At 41.9% G+C, this 19493-nt stretch overlaps 2 protein-coding genes across 6 annotated transcripts; both read right to left on the bottom strand.

Moving 5' to 3' along the window:
- Positions 1-15: 15 nt before the first annotated feature.
- On the bottom strand, positions 16-10681 carry pla1a (phospholipase A1 member A). Of its 3 annotated transcripts, none has more exons than XM_029458778.1 (11): positions 10224-10681; positions 9716-9941; positions 9188-9365; positions 8800-8908; positions 7130-7231; positions 6668-6760; positions 6130-6312; positions 4114-4203; positions 3351-3456; positions 1253-1408; positions 16-686 (listed from the first exon to the last, which is right to left on the bottom strand). In XM_029458778.1, exons 1-11 carry the CDS (start codon positions 10288-10290, stop codon positions 596-598), a joined length of 1401 nt encoding a protein of 466 aa, XP_029314638.1. In that variant the 5' UTR covers positions 10291-10681; the 3' UTR covers positions 16-595. The 3 variants fall into 3 exon arrangements, with proteins under 3 accessions (XP_029314638.1, XP_029314639.1, XP_029314640.1); XM_029458779.1 differs by having other exon boundaries at positions 6130-6294; XM_029458780.1 differs by lacking the exon at positions 4114-4203.
- Positions 10682-11396: 715 nt separating this feature from the next.
- hsd3b1 (hydroxy-delta-5-steroid dehydrogenase, 3 beta- and steroid delta-isomerase 1) lies at positions 11397-15694 on the bottom strand. 3 transcript variants are annotated; one of them, XM_029459839.1, is made up of 4 exons: positions 15542-15694; positions 14263-14458; positions 13446-13610; positions 11397-12622 (listed from the first exon to the last, which is right to left on the bottom strand). In XM_029459839.1, the coding sequence occupies exons 2-4, from the start codon at positions 14411-14413 to the stop codon at positions 11814-11816; spliced, it is 1125 nt and encodes a 374-aa protein (XP_029315699.1). In that variant the 5' UTR covers positions 14414-14458; positions 15542-15694; the 3' UTR covers positions 11397-11813. The 3 variants fall into 3 exon arrangements, with proteins under 3 accessions (XP_029315699.1, XP_029315701.1, XP_029315700.1); XM_029459841.1 differs by having other exon boundaries at positions 14263-14442; positions 15542-15684; XM_029459840.1 differs by having other exon boundaries at positions 14263-14455; positions 15542-15679.
- Positions 15695-19493: the final 3799 nt, after the last annotated feature.

The following is a 19493-nucleotide window of genomic DNA, read 5'->3' as shown; positions in this document are numbered from 1 at the left end:
ACAGAAAGTCAAGTCAAGTGTTTGTAAAAAGTATTTTCATGGGGCCAAGATTTCTCCATAAAGCTCTTTGTGTGCCGTGAACATGTAGTTTGTTTTCTGTGACTGCACAACGTCCTGATTCTGTCACAAGACCACTTGATTATAATCTAAATTATTAATGCATCAGTAGCTGAGGAAATCTCCTCTTGAGCTAATCTGTGATTACAGAAACATATTAAAACATTTCTTCCAATGCAAGTTTTTCCAATTCTTAGATGAGCAGCAGTTTTTATTTTTATTCACACTTTCTACTCCAGTATCTAAAAACACAAACGTTATTTAACCTCCAAGCATCAACAGAGAAAACAGTTTCATGATTAAATAAAAACATACTAATGATCCAGTCATGTTGGAAGATCAGTGGATTAACCAAATAATAAAACACAACGACACTGCATATTATAGTTATCTGATAGTCTCGAGAACAGAAGCTTCCTCTCCACAATACAACGCGGTTCTTTGGTTCTCTCATCATTAAACAAGGTGGGAGAAATGTGAAACAGACTTAATGTTGGGGGAGTTTGTTTCAGTATCTTCTGGAGTATATCTCATTTCTTTAGAAGGTGTCACACACCTGCACAAAGTCATGTGACCACGGAGCTCCTCGGCTGATACCGATGTTGTTCACACACAGCGGCTGCTCTCGCCTGAAAACAGAAACACGATTAAAATGTCATTTAAATGTCTATTTCTTTTCATTTAAAGCAGCAAAGATGTATATTGAATAACAGATGAGACTGCGTCTGACAGAATACAAATAAAATGTGTTAGAATACAGTGGTGTGATACCTTACTACAGGTGTGCACCTGCAGTATAACTGTGTCCCACTGGGAACAGGTGAGGGAGTGGGGAAGGTTACGGGGGAGGGATGTGGGAGTGAGACAGGAGAGTGTGATGGACAGGTACACCAGGTGTGTGGAGAAGTGATACTGTGTCTGCAGGGAGGGACAGAGACATAAACTACATACTATTACACCGTTCTCTTCGTGGACTACCCCTTTAATCATTTTAACATTGCACTTCCAGCCAAGAACCAGAAAGACAAACTTTGTGATTTACTGCTTTAATATTTCATCTCCTTATGTGGCGACTCAACACAAACAGGCTGCTGATGATTTCCAGGATACAGAAGAATAAAATGTACCAGGAGGAGGCGTGGGAGCGCGAGTGTGTGTGTGTGTGTGTGTAGGTCATGTTTTAAGTATACTGTACCTGAGTGAGGGGAACTCGGAGAGGCAGACAGACTTGACGTGGATGTCTCCCTGTCTGTAGAAGCGAGCTCCGGTGTTCTTCAACGTGATGGTGTCGATCTCACACAGAGCGACAGGGTGAGACAACACCGTCCTGTACACCGTCGTATCTTTCTGACTACAATACACACACACACACACGCACACGCACACGCACACACACGGTGGGCATGTAAATAATGTTGTCATAACCACACAAGGCCAGACACACGCGTTCATATAATCAACGTTCATCATTCAGGACATTTATTTCCTTCTGTGTTTATTACTTAAATAAATAAAACTATAACAGCTCTCCAATCTCTTTGAATCAACAAGGTGGAACATAAACTCAAAAGTTATCCTGGGCTTTGCTGTTTTAGTTTTGTTACACTTTTCTATTTTGGGCTTTTGGTGCCTTGTATTGATAGTACAGAATGAGCTATGAGATGGGGAGTGAGCCCCGGGCCGCTGCAGCAGGGACTCAGTCTCTGCATGTGGGTCGCCCGCACCACCAGGTGAGCTACCGGGGCGGCCATTCTCTTCCTCTTCAAATAAAAAATATAAACCAGTTGTGGAAGAAGTATTCAGATCCTTTAATCTATCATTTAATTTTACTGTACTTTATACTCACATGTACATTTATTTCACACGTATAGTTACTAGTTTCTTTTTACACAATAAAAACACATGATATGCTTTTATGATATGATGCAGGACTGTACTCTCTGTACTATCTTCTCTTATCTAGTATCTAAAACTGGCTTCACATGGACGAACTACCACGGGTAGAAACCTAATAAGATAAAAAATAAACCAGCATCACAAGGACAGCGATAGTACGGATTAATAGAGACGGTAAAAGAAAGAAACAACACTGTCTGTATAAAAGGAACATCAGAATAGAATAAACAAAAGGAAACGATATACGAGCATGGAGACAAAGCTGTGAGTAAAGTGACAGTGGTGAGCTAGAACAGAAACGCTTTTATGTGGATGTCCTATCAGTGTTGATGGTAAATGTAGTCCACCGAGGAAATGCATTCCTTCGTGCGTGCTATAGTTTCCTGCTGGCCTACATGTACCAGGATGCATTGCACAAAAGCTTCTGATGCACGCCGGCCATATCCTCTTTCACATCTAATGCAACAGCAGCCTCGGCCGTTCTCCTTCAGCCGTATACTATAAGTACTCGTACTTTGGGACGCTATTTTTACTGTTGGAAACGCAGATATTTTGTAAAGAAGTTGTGTTTTTGAGCACCATTTAGGGGCATGCACCCCCCCTGTCAGCAACTCAATGTTAACAGTGTACACCACATTAATAATTGATATGATTGGGTAAAGATACTTTGTGTTTGTCTGTATTAATATAGGGATATACTATAAATAGTATAATATATATATATATATAGTATAATATGGTTAATTAGGATGTAGTATTAGCTATGATATATAGTATATGTTATATGATAACATAATAATACAAAAACAGTAAAGTATGGGTATGATTTCATACAATATAATGTAATATAATATAATTTACTAGCCTAATAGTGGACTAATATTGCATGTAAGTATCCATATCTCTGTAAGTGTATGTATTTCTGTCACAGTACATCCTGCACCGGGCTTCTTCACCGTGGAACATACAAAACATCTCCTCTAAAAATAGAAGCTGCCTGCTCAGCTTTTCTGGGAAATAACTAAATAAAATAAATTACAGAGATGAGGACGCTGCATTAGAATCTGATAACCAGACCAGCTGTCACACTGCATTCTGCTTTTAAACGTCAGGTTTGATGTGAGAGATTAGATTTTGTAATAAGGATTGTTGACAACAGCTTGAATCTGCTGTTTTACTTTGTTTTCAGATTCAGTTTATTACCACTTAAGATAAAGAAAAGCAGAACATTCTCACAGTGGAGATGCTCGAGTTGATGTTTTTGTTTGAAAAATGCCTTTAATTAATTATTTTAAAATACTGTAGCTGCAGATAAAAATGTTTTTGTCAAAATAAAATGCAGTTGCTTTGATATTATGCAAAGTGAATAAAACTGTGACGTTACAGATGTTACTTACAGCCGGAGCCTCTGCTCTGTTCCCAGGCTCTCGGTCGTCAGTGTCACCTCCACCTCAGCGCTCTTATCCAGAGGAGAAACCTCCATCTGCAGCAGGATGTGGTGAGCTGAGCAGAGCGGGACACGTGTCGTTAGTACTGACCCACAACTTTTATACAAACTTTTCTTTTGATTGTTGGAATCAAAGTAGGACACGATATGACACATTAACAAAGTACGTAGTGCCTTTAAACTGAGAAATCAGTGATGATCAATAATATAATTATATTTTTATTTTATTCAATTTGTGCTTTTTCAGAGAAAAAAAACAGAATGCAAAAATCAGTGTGTATGCATGCTTCTAATTATATATATTTTATTTTATTATTTTAATCTGTAATATTTAATATTTAATATTTAATATTTAATATTTAATATTTAATATTTAATATTTAATATTTAATATTTTAATCTTATTTTATTTTATCTTATTTTATCTTATTTTATTTTATTTTATTTTATCTTATTTTATCAAAAATAAAAATAAATTCAATTAGTGCTTTTTTCAGACAAGGTGTCGCCACTCTAGAACAAAGACAAAGTGTATATATAAAAAACTAACAAATAAGAAATAACAGTAAAAAAAACCCAATTCAAACCAACCTAAACTAAACCCCCCCCCCCTTAGTATTGATCAGAATAAAATGACAGACAGAGCGAAATAATTTAATTTAAAAACTTTTTCCCACTGAAGCTGTAGTTTAGAGATCAGTTCAAGGACTCACAACAAAAAGGTGCTGAAGAAGTCGTGAGGAGGAAAAGCTTCTGCTCTTTGTGAACTGAAGATATGGCTATCCCACTGTTTTCTGATAAACCTGGAAACACACACACACAATTGTGATTGAGGGTCATACTGTAGGTCCAGCGTTTATACGTCACACACATCACAAGGGCTCCTTGTACGTTCACTGTGTCACTGTATCAGTGTGTGTTGCTGTATCAGTGTGTGTTGGTGTATCAGTGTGTGTTGCTGTATCGGTGTGTGTTGGTGTATCAGTGTGTGTTGGTGTATCGGTGTGTGTTGCTGTATCGGTGTGTGTTGGTGTATCAGTGTGTGTTGCTGTATCGGTGTGTGTTGGTGTATTGGTGTGTGTTGCTGTATCGGTGTGTGTTGGTGTATCAGTGTGTGTTGCTGTATCAGTGTGTGTTGGTGTATCAGTGTGTGTTGCTGTATCGGTGTGTGTTGGTGTATCAGTGTGTGTTTGTGTATCAGTGTGTGTTGGTGTATCGGTGTGTGTTGCTGTATCGGTGTGTGTTGCTGTATCGGTGTGTGTTGGTGTTGGTGTATCGGTTGTGTTGGTGTATCGGTGTGTGTTGGTGTATCGGTGTGTGTTGGTGTATCGGTGTGTGTTGGTGTATCGGTGTGTGTTGCTGTATCGGTGTGTGTTGGTGTATCGGTGTGTGTTGGTGTATCAGTGTGTGTTGGTGTATCGGTGTATCGGTGTGTGTTGGTGTATCGGTGTGTGTTGGTGTATCGGTGTGTGTTGGTGTATCGGTGTGTGTTGGTGTATCGGTGTGTGTTGCTGTATCGGTGTGTGTTGGTGTATCGGTGTGTGTTGCTGTATCGGTGTGTGTTGGTGTATCGGTGTGTGTTGGTGTATCGGTGTATCGGTGTGTGTTGGTGTATCGGTGTGTGTTGGTGTATCGGTGTGTGTTGGTGTATTGGTGTATCGGTGTGTGTTGGTGTATCGGTGTGTGTTGGTGTATCGGTGTGTGTTGCTGTATCGGTGTGTGTTGGTGTATCGGTGTGTGTTGGTGTATCGGTGTGTGTTTTGCTGTATCGGTGTGTGTTAGTGTATCAGTGTGTGTTGGTGTATCAGTGTGTGTTGGTGTATCAGTGTATCGGTGTGTGTTGGTGTATCAGTGTGTGTTGGTGTATCAGTGTATCGGTGTGTGTTGCTGTATCAGTGTGTGTTGGTGTATCGTGTGTGTTGGTGTATCGGTGTGTGTTGGTGTATCAATGTGTGTTGGTGTATCGGTGTGTGTTGGTGTATCGGTGTGTGTTGGTGTATCGGTGTGTGTTGCTGTATCGTGTGTGTTGGTGTATCAGTGTGTGTTGCTGTATCGGTGTGTGTTGCTGTATCGTGTGTGTTGGTGTATCAGTGTGTGTTGCTGTATCAGTGTGTGTTGCTGTATCAGTGTGTGTTGGTGTATCGGTGTGTGTTGCTGTATCGTGTGTGTTGGTGTATCAGTGTGTGTTGCTGTATCAGTGTGTGTTGGTGTATCGGTGTGTGTTGGTGTATCAGTGTGTGTTGCTGTATCAGGGGTTGGAATGATAAGAAGCCGCCGTGTGACGAGAGCCGACCTGCTGCCTGAGTGCAGCCTGACGTCATATCTGCTGGTGATACTGAGACTTAACAGAGGACGAAACGTACCCAATTTATATTTGTGTTCTTTTAATGTTTGATGTCTGTTCCTCCACGCCCTGACAAATTCAAAACACTTTATGTGTCGCTAGGGTTCATGTAGAGTGGTATATTAGAATAAAAACACATTTAAAATAAGAAACTAATTACAAAACAAAAGTATGTTGTTAAATGTAAAAAGTATAAACAGTAAAAGTAGTCACTCTGACTTATTCTGGCATAAGTACAGTAATGTTTATTAATATGCACTGTTCCTGAGAAATAAACTAAAGAACAATTACAATTTACTTTTCCAATGTCACATAAATATGTGCATCTATTTGTAATATTGTTATTGTAAAAAGATGGATGACATATTAATTAAACATTTCTCACCTATAGTTGGACACGTGCCCTTGAAGACGTCACAGTCCAAGCAGCGTCCCTGCAGGAAGTCTTCATAGCTGAAGCACGGGATCCCCACTAACGGGCACGAGCTGTTCAGCGCGCTCATGTAGACATGCAGCGCCCTCATGTGGTCACATATCACATAACCATACACTGGGAAGTAGACAAGAACTGACAAACACAGAAACACTAAGGGAGCCAGATGTCTGGAGGAAATAATAGTTATTTAAATGTGTCCTCATGTATAATTAGATTTTTAATTATACTTAAATAATAGAAGTTAAAGTCCTGCATTCAAAATGTTAGTTTAGTAAAAAGCACAAAAGTATTAGAATACAAATATACATAAAAGTACTTATCATGCAAAAAGTAACTAAAGTTATCAAATAAATGTAGAAAAGTTGAGTATTTAGTAGCAGAACATGGAGATACCTAGGTAAATTAATAACGCAAGTACCTCAAAATTATACCTGAGTGCTTGAATAAAAGTACTTAGTTACTTTCTACCACAAGTTTCTGAACTCACTTGAAGCAAACCTGGAGCGAGCGCATCCAGTCTGGTCTTTCCCTCCGTTCAGAAAGAAGTCCACGTGACCGACAGGGATGGAGATCCCAAAATCTGATGCAGGAGAAAACCTCATTAATGCACAAACTCTGGGATGAAAGACGTTAAATAAACTCAGACAGCTTTGTTTTTAACCCTGTAAGTTCTTCCACCATTACACGCCTCCTCTCTAACCACGCTAACCCCCCCGCTAATACAACACACACTCATGTTGGTGCACCTCGTCAGGATATTTGGTCACATTGGATTTTCCTCAATTTCCCAAGAGTCTTGAATCAGCTGCTTTAGTTTGTATATTTCTCATGTTGCAACACGTGTTTATATTTCTAAAAACATGCAGTAGTGTTTTCGATCAGTTTCGTTTTGTAAGATTGAAATAATCAGCTTTATTTGAAGGCTTTGTGGTATTTAAAGTTGTCTCACAGTCGGAGTCTGTGTGGATGGCGTCGACAAACAGAGCGTCAGACGGGTCCAGCCGGTCGAAGGTGTCGGCTCCTTTAAACATGGGACCAGCCGGATCAAGACCTGGAAGACAAGGAACACTTAAACTGAAACCCCACCGCTGAAGCCGCCTCCTTTAAATAGCTTTTACGTTTTCATACAAAGTCAGTAACATGAGAACTTGAACGGCATTGTTTTTGGAGAAGTCCGGCTTTTAATCTTGTTTCTCAGCCGTCGGTTGAACCCTGACCTCTGCGGTGGATGTAGAGGATGACGTGCACAAACCACCGGGGTGAGGTTTCACACGATGCTTTGTGAGAATAAAAGCTTTTAGAAGTAATTATTCAAATTATGCATTTATATTGCTACCACTCAAAGCTCATACCATACAAGGTGCCACATGTTCATCAGCAGCGACACACACTCACACACTCACACACTCACACACTCACCTCCATCTGTCCGTTCCTACATCCTCCAGATGACCCCTCCTAGTTCCTGAGCCTCAGTTACCATCATGACTCGTACGTCTTCATCTTCCTCTTTTTGCTATACATTTCAGTGGCAGTCTTGCTGCATGCTGTCTTAAGTAGCATGCTTCCTCTTAATTGACCCAATCTTGATGATATTTTCGTGGGGATAGCGAACACAACGTTACATAGAAGCTCCAGAACCTTCCGGTATTGAAAAGGAGCTTTACTTTAAATGTAGTTTCGAAGGCTTGAGATGTTTTGGTCTCATTGATTTTGCACCAGTAAATATTTCTGATCAGCATTTATGTTTATTAGCAGATTCCAGGCAGTCGCTGTGTTTCCTCTGACATTCAAACTCGCACCAGCCTCCGCACTCAGACAGAAGGACCCGACACAAACACGAGAACAGTGGCGCATTGTGTTTTCTGGGGACAATCGTCTCCACACAGCTTCAGAGAGGCTCTCATCAAAGTGTCCCCTGAAGAGCCCGGCTAATCTTCCGAGGTCACAGTGAAACACATTCACGGCCGAGAGGCTCCGTGAGAGTCAGGCGTGTTGTTCTGCAGGAGCAGCTGGCACCGCTTATTTTACCATTCAGCAACAATATATAGATATTTATCTAGGAAAGGAGGAAGAAGCTTCACATATAAGTGGAGCACAGGTGCAGCAGGGCTTCAAAACTTATATTATTTTGGCCTCTAAATTTAGTCAGAGAGCGCTGGTGTCTTGCTTTTTGGATTGATGAGAAGGTATCTTGTTAATTCTGTGTGACAGGTGAGAATATTAAGAATATTGGTTTCTTCTGCAGGAATAAACCATGTTTTGCTCTCTATTGTGGAAGGAAGCGACTTTCTTATCAGTCTTGGATTATGGAGACATTTTATGCAATGCTGTTCATCACGCTGCACTAAGATGTATTGCTGGTACTGTACTCATGGTTACGAGCTGCATGTCGGTGGCCCTCTCTCTCTCTGAAAGGCGCGATAGACTGTGGGTTTGATTTATTTATAAGGCCCTCACTGTTTTAACCTCCTCGCATTGCTTCGTTGAATTGATTGGATTCTGTCGCAGGTGCAGGTTTCTCATTGTGCAGCTGCAACCTAGAGCAACATCTAAAGATGACCTTGTGTGTATCCTTAGTATGCACTGACATGTGTCATGGAGGAGCTGCGCACTCACCTGTGATTCGTCCTATCTTCCCGTCAAAAAGCGTCCCCACAAAACCAGCAACGTGCGCCCCGAGACTGACCCCGATGAAGTGGAAGGACTCCAGTTTGCATCCATGTTTCTGTTGGACAAAAAGAACAAGATGAAGACTATGCTTCACTCCTGAACAGCAACACACTCGCTGTAGAACTTAGACCAGTAGTGTCCTAATTATACTTTACCTAGGTTTCCATTATTCAACTATTTTATCGGAGAAACGCACATTTAACTTTAATTTAAGTTCTTAAAACTATATTTTGAAACTTCTATATTTGCCCTCTTTACGATGGGATCTCTCCCACACCCAGGATGATGCACACACAGACTCGCACGTTGAAAACAACACGAGCGTTTCTCTCACCTGCAGCTGGTTGATGAGGACAGAGATCTGCACAGCCACCTCCTTGTAGTTCTCCACCACCAGGTTGTAGGCGAAGGAGGCGCCGTAGACCCAGTCCACCACCAGCACGTTCACATCCTGCGCACCGAGCAGGGCCCGGGTCAGCTGCTTCACCCAGGACGGCTTACTGCCCAGAGCCCTGCGGGGGAGGGATGATGCTGAGCTGGTTATTTCCCAACTATTAAGTACGTCTCTTGTATGTTATCTGTCTGGCCAAACATTGTCTGGAGATTTATGTAAAATATTTCCTTTTTATTCAACAGGAATTGAAACTCAGCTTCAGATAAAAGCTGTTTTCTTTTTGCGGGGACTTTCATTTCCAAAAATGACTCACAGCCCAGTTTCTGAGAAGGCCCTAAAAACTTGGAATCACTGTCTGTCAACAGATTCGATTTGTTCCGCTTCAAACCAGTAAGAAGAGCACAAACAAAAACACAACTACAGAAATATGTTTAGAGAAACAACCAGAAGTTTATCAGGTCTCCTCACCTGTACCCGTGGATGATGACCTTTGTCGGCCGGGAGATGTTGAAGTAAGACGGCCGCAGCTGTGTTTCAGTCAGAGACTCCTGGTCGAACATTTCTGCACAGTCCATGTTCCTCCTGGTCAGCAGCAGGTACTGAACCCGCAGCTTGACTCTCTGCTGCCGGTACTCCATCCAGGTGGTGGTGTTGAGGTCAGCGCACTCATCCTCTCTCTGAATATCCTCCACACCTGGTGGATGAGAAGGACCTCATGTAATCCTGGATGTTGCATCACACAACTGCAAACTCACACGAGTCAAACTGATAAAACACGACTCAGACGACACAACAAAATGTCACGTGAAGGGTTAATCAAGGGTTAATTAAGGATTCATGTCATATTATTCTTTATTAGTGAATAATAATAATATAATTATAGTGCTGCATCACAGTAAAGTACTCTTGCACCTGTTCCACACAAAGCTCAATCCTCTTCTCTGCATACATGTCTGTCAGGAGCTCCTTCACTTACCCACCACCAGTGATGTGATGCAGAATATCCAAACACACAGGAGGATCCTTCTGTGCGTCCGAGACATGTCGGCTGTGAATGGGGAGAGTAGCTGCCCGGGAGCTTTAGTTGGTGCTTAACGGTGCTCAGCTGCTCTCTTTAGCTCCAGATTGGTGGATGGAAATCAGCTTCTGGCTTGAGAAAATCCCGGCTCTGTGCAGCGTTGTAACTCTGGAACGACTGCTCAGCTTTTAACTGTCAAACAGCTGGCACCACGAATCCATATGAAACAGACCAAAGCACTCCACATGTTTCTAATTATGTTCCTCTTTCTTGTAAAGCTCCACTTTACGCAGGAACGTCTTTTTACTTAGTCGTCACAATTGTCAGTGTGTTTTTATTTGTTTTTCTCAGACTTGGTTTGTACTGAGCTGAAAAGTGTCTGAAGCTCTTTGCCTGGCGGTGAAGCCATGACCTCATTGGTGTTCAATGGCTGTTTGTTTAAAATGCTGGACTCTGGCCTGGCTGTGTGGTGTGTGTGTGTGTGTGTGTGTGTGTGTGTGTGTGTGTGTGTGTGTGTGTGTGTGTGTGTGTGTGTGTGTGTGTCACAGCTGGGAAATCATTGGCTGATTGATCAATGCTCTTTGCAAATATGCAGAATTTAATCAGAGGCATATATTAACATGTGTTCAGAGTTCACTGTTTTCTTCCTGATTTATCTTTTCTGTGATCTTATTGTGGATCTCCAAATGATTTATAAATTAAAAATACGTTTGACTGGATCTTACTTGAGGTAGTAATTACACTTAGCTTTACGCAAATACTGTTCTTACGTACAATTTTGAGGTAATAAAACATAAAATAGATAAAACAGATTAGATAGATACCAAATTGGGAAATTCTTCTTCTTAGCGATGGTGCAGGGCAGTCTGTCGTGTAGGGTTTATGCGAGTGTGTATGGGAGTGTAGAGGAGCCATGGGGGGGGGGGGGGGATTAAAAGAATTAAGTAGGTTTTCCATCACATAGTGATTTAGAGCTTAATTATAATTCAGAGCTTAGAAGGAAACAATAAGAAGTAACATTAACTCTTTACAGGCTACAGTAAGTTCAACATCACAGAAGTCTGTTGTGATGAGCGCACAGTAATCAGGCGTAACTATGTAAAGCAAGAATAAATGAAAATGAACAATGAGTAAGGGTTTTTTCTCCACATACAACTTTAATAGTGCACACAACATATTGCCAGGACAGTACAGGAACAACAGGAGATATTAAACATGTGTCTAAACTTTTGTTATTGAGCTTTTAGTGTGTCGGGAGTCCAACCTTCCTCTCCCAACGTTCATGTTGCTTACTGTCTTAAATCTCTCCAGCTTATTCTCAATGAACTCCCATGTGTGTAGAAATCTGAGAGTTTAGTGACAATACCAGACAAGAGACACCTAAATTAAACTTATTAGAATAATTAGAAAGATGCTATAACATAAAAAAAGAAACCATGCTGAACATTTACCTACACTAAACGTTAGTTTTCACTGTCGCTGCAGAAAAATGTTGTTATTCATGCCTGAAAACAACAAACCAAATATGTATTAACAACCTTTCATGAATTATTTTGTTCCTATTCTCTCCCTCTCCTTCGGCAGCTCTGACGCGAGCCATCCAACGGTGCGTTTGCGCGCTTCCTCCCACGTGTACCTGGGGGTGTATCCCAGGTCCCTCTTGGCCTTCTGGTAGGAGAAGCTGAACGGCGTGTTCAACATGGTGACGAGCTGCCGGTTCAGCGGCGGGACGATGCGTACGAACGGTCGGGCCATCATGCACAGCATCTCCATGATGAAACAAACCAGGTAGAGGAGGCTCAGCGGGTACATGAGCTTCTGCTGGATGCTGAAGCCCAGAGGCGACATCACGGCGTGGTTGAAGTCCGAATAACTCACAGGCGGGGTGTCGTCGCAAATGAAGTAAAACTTTCCTCCGATAGAGTTTCTTTTTTGTGGATCCTTGAGGCTGCGGGCTGCTTGGAGGTGGGCCACAGCCACGTTGCCCACGTACACCGGATTCACTAGGGCTTCTGGTCGAGACATACGATAAAGAACGTCTTTATTTTTGATCCCGTCGCTCATGTGGCCCAGCAGGAAGCGGCAGCCCTCCCCGTAGATGTACATAGGCCTGAGGGCGCAGGTGGCCAGTCGGCCTCCGTTCTGCAGCACCTCGCTGTGGGCCTGCAGGGTTCTCTGCTCAGCCTCCTTTTTGGTGCTGCTGTAGGCAAACTTCAGAGCGCAGCTGTAATCTGTGTCCTCGGTGCCGTTGATTATGGGGTCACCTTTAGGGTTGGGTCCCATCACCTCGATGGTGCTGGTGTAGATGAAGGACACCACGTTCTCTTGAATGCAAGCTTCCAGAAGCAGCTGCGTTCCTGCAAAGCAAGAAGGTTCATATAAACTAAAAGAGATCTTAGTCTGACAAAACAAGAAATCAAGAAGATTAAACTGAGAAAAGTCGTTTTTTATGGCAGGAAGGGCTGAAGTTAAAGCTCTAGTTCTTCTTTATCTGCGTCAGTAAACGCATAATTATGTATAATTTCTTGATTACGTCAAGATAGATCTTCATGCAACTTAAGTCACATATTCTTGCTCAAAGTATCATTTCTGGCAGGACTAGTTTGTAATATTTAGTGGCCCTCAGGACTTTAGATTATTCACCTCTAAACAGTCTGTAGAGAGTGTGTAAAGGAGTTCAACGGATACATGGTGTTGTGTATCAGTGCTAAGGAGAGTGTGTGAGGGGTGAAGGCTGGGGGAAACTGGAATAAACACATTGGGGGAGAATGAGAAATAAACTTTCCCTGTAATATGTTGTTCATGACAGACAACCAGGGAAATGTGAAAACACTTTATAAATGTCCATCAGACCAGAATTAATACAGAAATGTGACTTTGCCTGAAGTTGAAGCACTGAAAGAAGTTGAAGTGGCCTTTACAGTGAAAGTGTTGATAAGAGCTCAAGGTTCAGTTGAACTGTAAATTCTGAATAAAGTTTAAGTGTGAGTTGAAGTTAAAATTGAAGCACTGAAAGAAGTTTAAAACGTCAGCGGAGTGTGTGTGTGTACACACAGACAGAAAGCAGCTGAAGTGTCACTTAAAGTAAAGACTGAAAGTGTGGAATCGATGCATATAAGCACTTAAAGTCAGCTGGAGTGCATTTAAAAGATCTTATTCTTATTAAAGTGACGCCCTTACCTTTGACGTTGACCCCGTGTATCTCGCTGTACTCCACCGAGTCATTCACATCAATAATGGACGCGATGTGGAAGACGATCGATGCACCTCGACAGCTTTTTCTCACGAAATCACCGTCTCTGATGTCGCCCTCGAAAACACTCAACCTGGTGTCGCCTCTGCAGTCTGACACGCAGCAGATCAACAAGAAGCCCATCAATCATTCAAACTTTATTCAAATTAGGAAACATACTGAGGTATAGATACGAGACATAAGAAGCATTCAGAATACATAAAGCAGTTCAAATGTAATTCAAATTAATCAACGAGCAAATGGAAGTGATTTAGATGGTTCTGCATGTTATTACATGTTGCAGGTGCACGATGAGAAAAACAGTTTCACTTAAAGAACCCGACACCTGCAACATAATCCTGTAATTCTAACAAATTATTATGATATCATCTACATTATTATAACATAATTTATCCTTAAATAGATGTACTAATGCCATCGCATGCTGGTCATAAATAAATAAATAAATAAATAAATAAATAAATAAAATAAATAAATTTCAGCTCAACATTAATTTCAGTTATGGGTAAAATAGAAACCACCAATAATCAATCATTTTAACATTAATCTGTAACTTCTGCAAAATTTGAATCTTGAAAAAGAGATTAAATTATAAATAAAATACATCAAAGTGTCGGTGCTCCGATGTTATCAGAGTAAATCCTTCATTCACAGCACATTATAGAGACAAACTTCCCTCTCTTAAAGTATTTCAGATATATCATTTAAGGATAAATAAAAGAAGAATCATTTGTCAGATTTTACCCTCCAGAGTCTGTAGAAGTTGCGGCTGCACTTGTTTGTCCAGCAGTCGTATCTCCGCCACTCTCTCTTCCTCCAGCAGCAGCCTCACCAGCCTCTTCCCCAGGAACCCACAGGCTCCCGTCACCACACACACCTCACCTCTCAGAGACATCGTCGCTTAATTCTCTCGTAGTATGACGACTAAAAAAACGTACTTCTTGAATAGAAAGAAACAAACTCAAAGTAAAATAAAACGAGCTGCACTCTTGTGTCGGTGGAAGTTTCTGGTTGTGTTTGTGGGAGGAGGACAACACTTCTGCTCTGCCAGCTTCACGCCGCTCACTTTTTTATAAAACCCTGAAACTTTACCAGAACATTTCTAATGATATGCTCCAAGGCACAAAGAGGACGGGCTTTTCCAGCTCAGGGTCAAATGTGATGCTTTTTTTGGAGCGAGACAAAATTGGGGTCTGGAATTTTTTTAATGCCAAGGACGTCTGAGGTTGTAATCTTTTTATTAAAGTGGGAAAAGCAATCTGTCACAGACTCAGCATGTGATGCAGAGGAAAACATGACTGAGGGTTAAAGGGCCCCTTTGAAGACATCGTACACTTGAACTAAATGTAAGATTCCCCAAGAGGAAATAACTGACGGAAGAAGTGTTTAGATGTTCCAAGTAATGACACCACGTGGGAAAGTCCTGCGTTACATTTTCTTATTAGTACAGAAGTATTGCAAAATGTACCTAAAGTGTTAAAAGCAAATCTATAACAATGCATCTTTTTATTAAAGATCAACGATCATTTATAAATATATTCTACATATAACATCTTGGACTAACTATAGCTGTGTAAGACAGATAAAGTGGAGCAATCAGAAGTACAGTATAGATATAGATAATAGAAATACTTAAAGTACAGGTATAGACTAGATTAGCACACATAAAATAAGCAGATGAAACACTGATGGGTTGAAGGAGGTTGGAGATCACACCTTCACACAGAAGTCCGAGGGAAGTTTCTCAGAAGAATGAAAACATTAAACTTTTGTAGCTGTTAAAAGATAAAATATCATTAATTAAGAGATTGGTCAACAGTTGGTCCAACCGTGTCACAAGATCCTCTACCCTCGTGGTCCATTAAACACAGGGGCTCCTTATGTGGATATCACGCACACACTCACACACTGTCTCTTTAAGTTTTTAGTTATTGCTCAGTCTGCTGCTTTAGGCTCCTCCTGCTCTGTACTTCATGACAACTTAAGCACAGTACTTGAGTAAATGAAAAACACAACGTTTTACCTGTAACTTGTGTTCTTTTACACCGTGGGTGTTACGTGCCAGGCAGGTTGTGTGTTGGTCCTGCTGTGTGTTTCTCTCTTCCCCTGCTCTTCTCTCACCTGTGAGCTAATTAAGTGGTGATTACCTGATTGGATGGTTTATCAGGATGAAGGGCCTCAATAAAGGACGACCAGGAAGAGCTGGCCTGGGTCTCTAGCAGAGACTCTCGAATTGCCTTTATACTGGAGAAAAGACCGTATGCAACACCTTTGTGCTTTTTAAATCTTTGTCAAAAGGAGATATTTGCTTTACAAGCACAGATTCTTTTTACTGCTTTGTTTAAAAACCCAGTTGAACGAGGATCATCTAAAAGGAAAGATGAGTAGATCAGATACTACAGCACATTATTTAAATGCTTTCCACTCCTGAAGAAGGTACAAGGCTACATCAGCCAAATAAAACAAGATTCAACATTTCAAGGTTTCATATGTTTCCCCGGGCAGCGTGATGAATTACAGTCGGCCATGGTTTTCTCAGTAAATGGTAAAACTGGGTCATGTGGCTGTGGAGGAAACTACTGGTGCTGCAGGGTTTTTATCCTTTCATCAATATTATTCATTTGGTAAACAACCAGAATAACATTTCCTACACTCAGTAGTGGAAAATAACAAATATTTACTCAATTACAGCTCTGATGTACTCGAGTACAGCTCTGATGTACCCGAGTACAGCTCTGATGTACCCGAGTACAGCTCTGATGTACTTAAGTACAGCTCTGATGTACTTAAGTACAGCTCTGATATACCTGAGTACAGCTCTGATGTACTTAAGTACAGCTCTGATGTACCTGAGTACAGCTCTGATGTACCTGAGTACAGCTCTGATGTACTTAAGTACAGCTCTGATATACCTGAGTACAGCTCTGATGTACCCGAGTACAGCTCTGATGTACCCGAGTACAGCTCTGATGTACTTGAGTACAGCTCTGTGGTACCCGAGTACAGCTCTGATGTACCCGAGTACAGCTCTGATGTACTTAAGTACAGCTCTGATGTACCCGAGTACAGCTCTGATGTACCCGAGTACAGCTCTGATGTACTTAAGTACAGCTCTGATGTACTTAAGTACAGCTCTGATGTACCCGAGTACAGCTCTGATGTACCCGAGTACAGCTCTGATGTACCCGAGTACAGCTCTGATGTACCTAAGTACAGCTCTGATGTACCCGAGTACAGCTCTGATGTACCTAAGTACAGCTCTGATGTACTTAAGTACAGCTCTGATGTACCCGAGTACAGCTCTGATGTACTTAAGTACAGCTCTGATGTACCCGAGTACAGCTCTGATGTACCCGAGTACAGCTCTGATGTACTTAAGTACAGCTCTGATGTACCTAAGTACAGCTCTGATGTACTTAAGTACAGCTCTGATGTACCCGAGTACAGCTCTGATGTACTTAAGTACAGCTCTGATGTACCCGAGTACAGCTCTGATGTACCCGAGTACAGCTCTGATGTACTTAAGTACAGCTCTGATGTACCTAAGTACAGCTCTGATGTACTCGAGTACAGCTCTGATGTACCCGAGTACAGCTCTGATGTACCCGAGTACAGCTCTGATGTACTTAAGTACAGCTCTGATGTACTCAAGTACAGCTCTGATGTACCCAAGTACAGCTCTGATGTACTTAAGTACAGCTCTGATGTACTCAAGTACAGCTCTGATGTACCCAAGTACAGCTCTGATGTACCCAAGTACAGCTCTGATGTACCTAAGTACAGCTCTGATGTACCTAAGTACAGCTTTGATGTACTCAAGTACAGCTCTGATGTACCTGAGTACAGCTCTGATGTACCTAAGTACAGCTCTGATGTACTCGAGTACAGCTCTGATGTACCTGAGTACAGCTCTGATGTACCCGAGTACAGCTCTGATGTACCCGAGTACAGCTCTGATGTACTCGAGTACAGCTCTGATGTACCCGAGTACAGCTCTGATGTACCCGAGTACAGCTCTGATGTACTTGAGTACAGCTCTGTGGTCCCCGAGTACAGCTCTGATGTACCCGAGTACAGCTCTGATGTACTTAAGTACAGCTCTGATGTACTTAAGTACAGCTCTGATGTACCTGAGTACAGCTCTGATGTACCTGAGTACAGCTCTGATGAACCCGAGTACAGCTCTGATGTACCCGAGTACAGCTCTGATGTACTCGAGTACAGCTCTGATGTACCTAAGTACAGCTCTGATGTACTTAAGTACAGCTCTGATGTACCCGAGTACAGCTCTGATGTACTTAAGTACAGCTCTGATGTACCCGAGTACAGCTCTGATGTACCTAAGTACAGCTCTGATGTACTCAAGTACAGCTCTGATGTACCTAAGTACAGCTCTGATGTACCTAAGTACAGCTTTGATGTACTCAAGTACAGCTCTGATGTACCTAAGTACAGCTCTGATGTACCTAAGTACAGCTCTGATGTACTCAAGTACAGCTCTGATGTACCTAAGTACAGCTCTGATGTACCTAAGTACAGCTCTGATGTACCCGAGTACAGCTCTGATGTACTTAAGTACAGCTCTGATGTACTCGAGTACAGCTCTGATGTACCTAAGTACAGCTCTGATGTACCTAAGTACAGCTCTGATGTACCCGAGTACAGCTCTGATGTACCCGAGTACAGCTCTGATGTACCTAAGTACAGCTCTGATGTACCCGAGTACAGCTCTGATGTACCTAAGTACAGCTCTGATGTACTTAAGTACAGCTCTGATGTACCCGAGTACAGCTCTGATGTACTTAAGTACAGCTCTGATGTACCCGAGTACAGCTCTGATGTACCCGAGTACAGCTCTGATGTACTTAAGTACAGCTCTGATGTACCTAAGTACAGCTCTGATGTACTCGAGTACAGCTCTGATGTACTCGAGTACAGCTCTGATGTACCCGAGTACAGCTCTGATGTACCCGAGTACAGCTCTGATGTACCCAAGTACAGCTCTGATGTACCCAAGTACAGCTCTGATGTACTCAAGTACAGCTCTGATGTACCTAAGTACAGCTCTGATGTACCTAAGTACAGCTTTGATGTACTCAAGTACAGCTCTGATGTACCTAAGTACAGCTCTGATGTACCTAAGTACAGCTCTGATGTACTCAAGTACAGCTCTGATGTACCTAAGTACAGCTCTGATGTACCTGAGTACAGCTCTGATGTACCCGAGTACAGCTCTGATGTACCCGAGTACAGCTCTGATGTACCCGAGTACAGCTCTGATGTACTTGAGTACAGCTCTGTGGTACCCGAGTACAGCTCTGATGTACCCGAGTACAGCTCTGATGTACTTAAGTACAGCTCTGATGTACCCGAGTACAGCTCTGATGTACCCGAGTACAGCTCTGATGTACCCGAGTACAGCTCTGATGTACTTAAGTACAGCTCTGATGTACCCGAGTACAGCTCTGATGTACCCGAGTACAGCTCTGATGTACCTGAGTACAGCTCTGATGTACCTAAGTACAGCTCTGATGTACTTAAGTACAGCTCTGATGTACCCGAGTACAGCTCTGATGTACTTAAGTACAGCTCTGATGTACCCGAGTACTTAAGTACAGCTCTGATGTACCCGAGTACAGCTCTGATGTACTTAAGTACAGCTCTGATGTACCCGAGTACAGCTCTGATGTACCCGAGTACAGCTCTGATGTACTTAAGTACAGCTCTGATGTACCTAAGTACAGCTCTGATGTACTCAAGTACAGCTCTGATGTACCTAAGTACAGCTCTGGTGTACCTAAGTACAGCTCTGATGTACCTAAGTACAGCTTTGATGTACTCAAGTACAGCTCTGATGTACCTAAGTACAGCTCTGATGTACCTAAGTACAGCTCTGATGTACTCAAGTACAGCTCTGATGTACCTAAGTACAGCTCTGATGTACCTAAGTACAGCTCTGGTGTACCTAAGTACAG

Source organism: Cottoperca gobio, chromosome 21 (assembly GCF_900634415.1).
Source record: "Cottoperca gobio chromosome 21, fCotGob3.1, whole genome shotgun sequence".
NCBI classification, from domain to species: Eukaryota; Metazoa; Chordata; class Actinopteri; order Perciformes; family Bovichtidae; genus Cottoperca; species Cottoperca gobio.
Note: the sequence above shows the minus strand (reverse complement) of the source record. Positions and strands in the feature narration are given on the sequence as shown.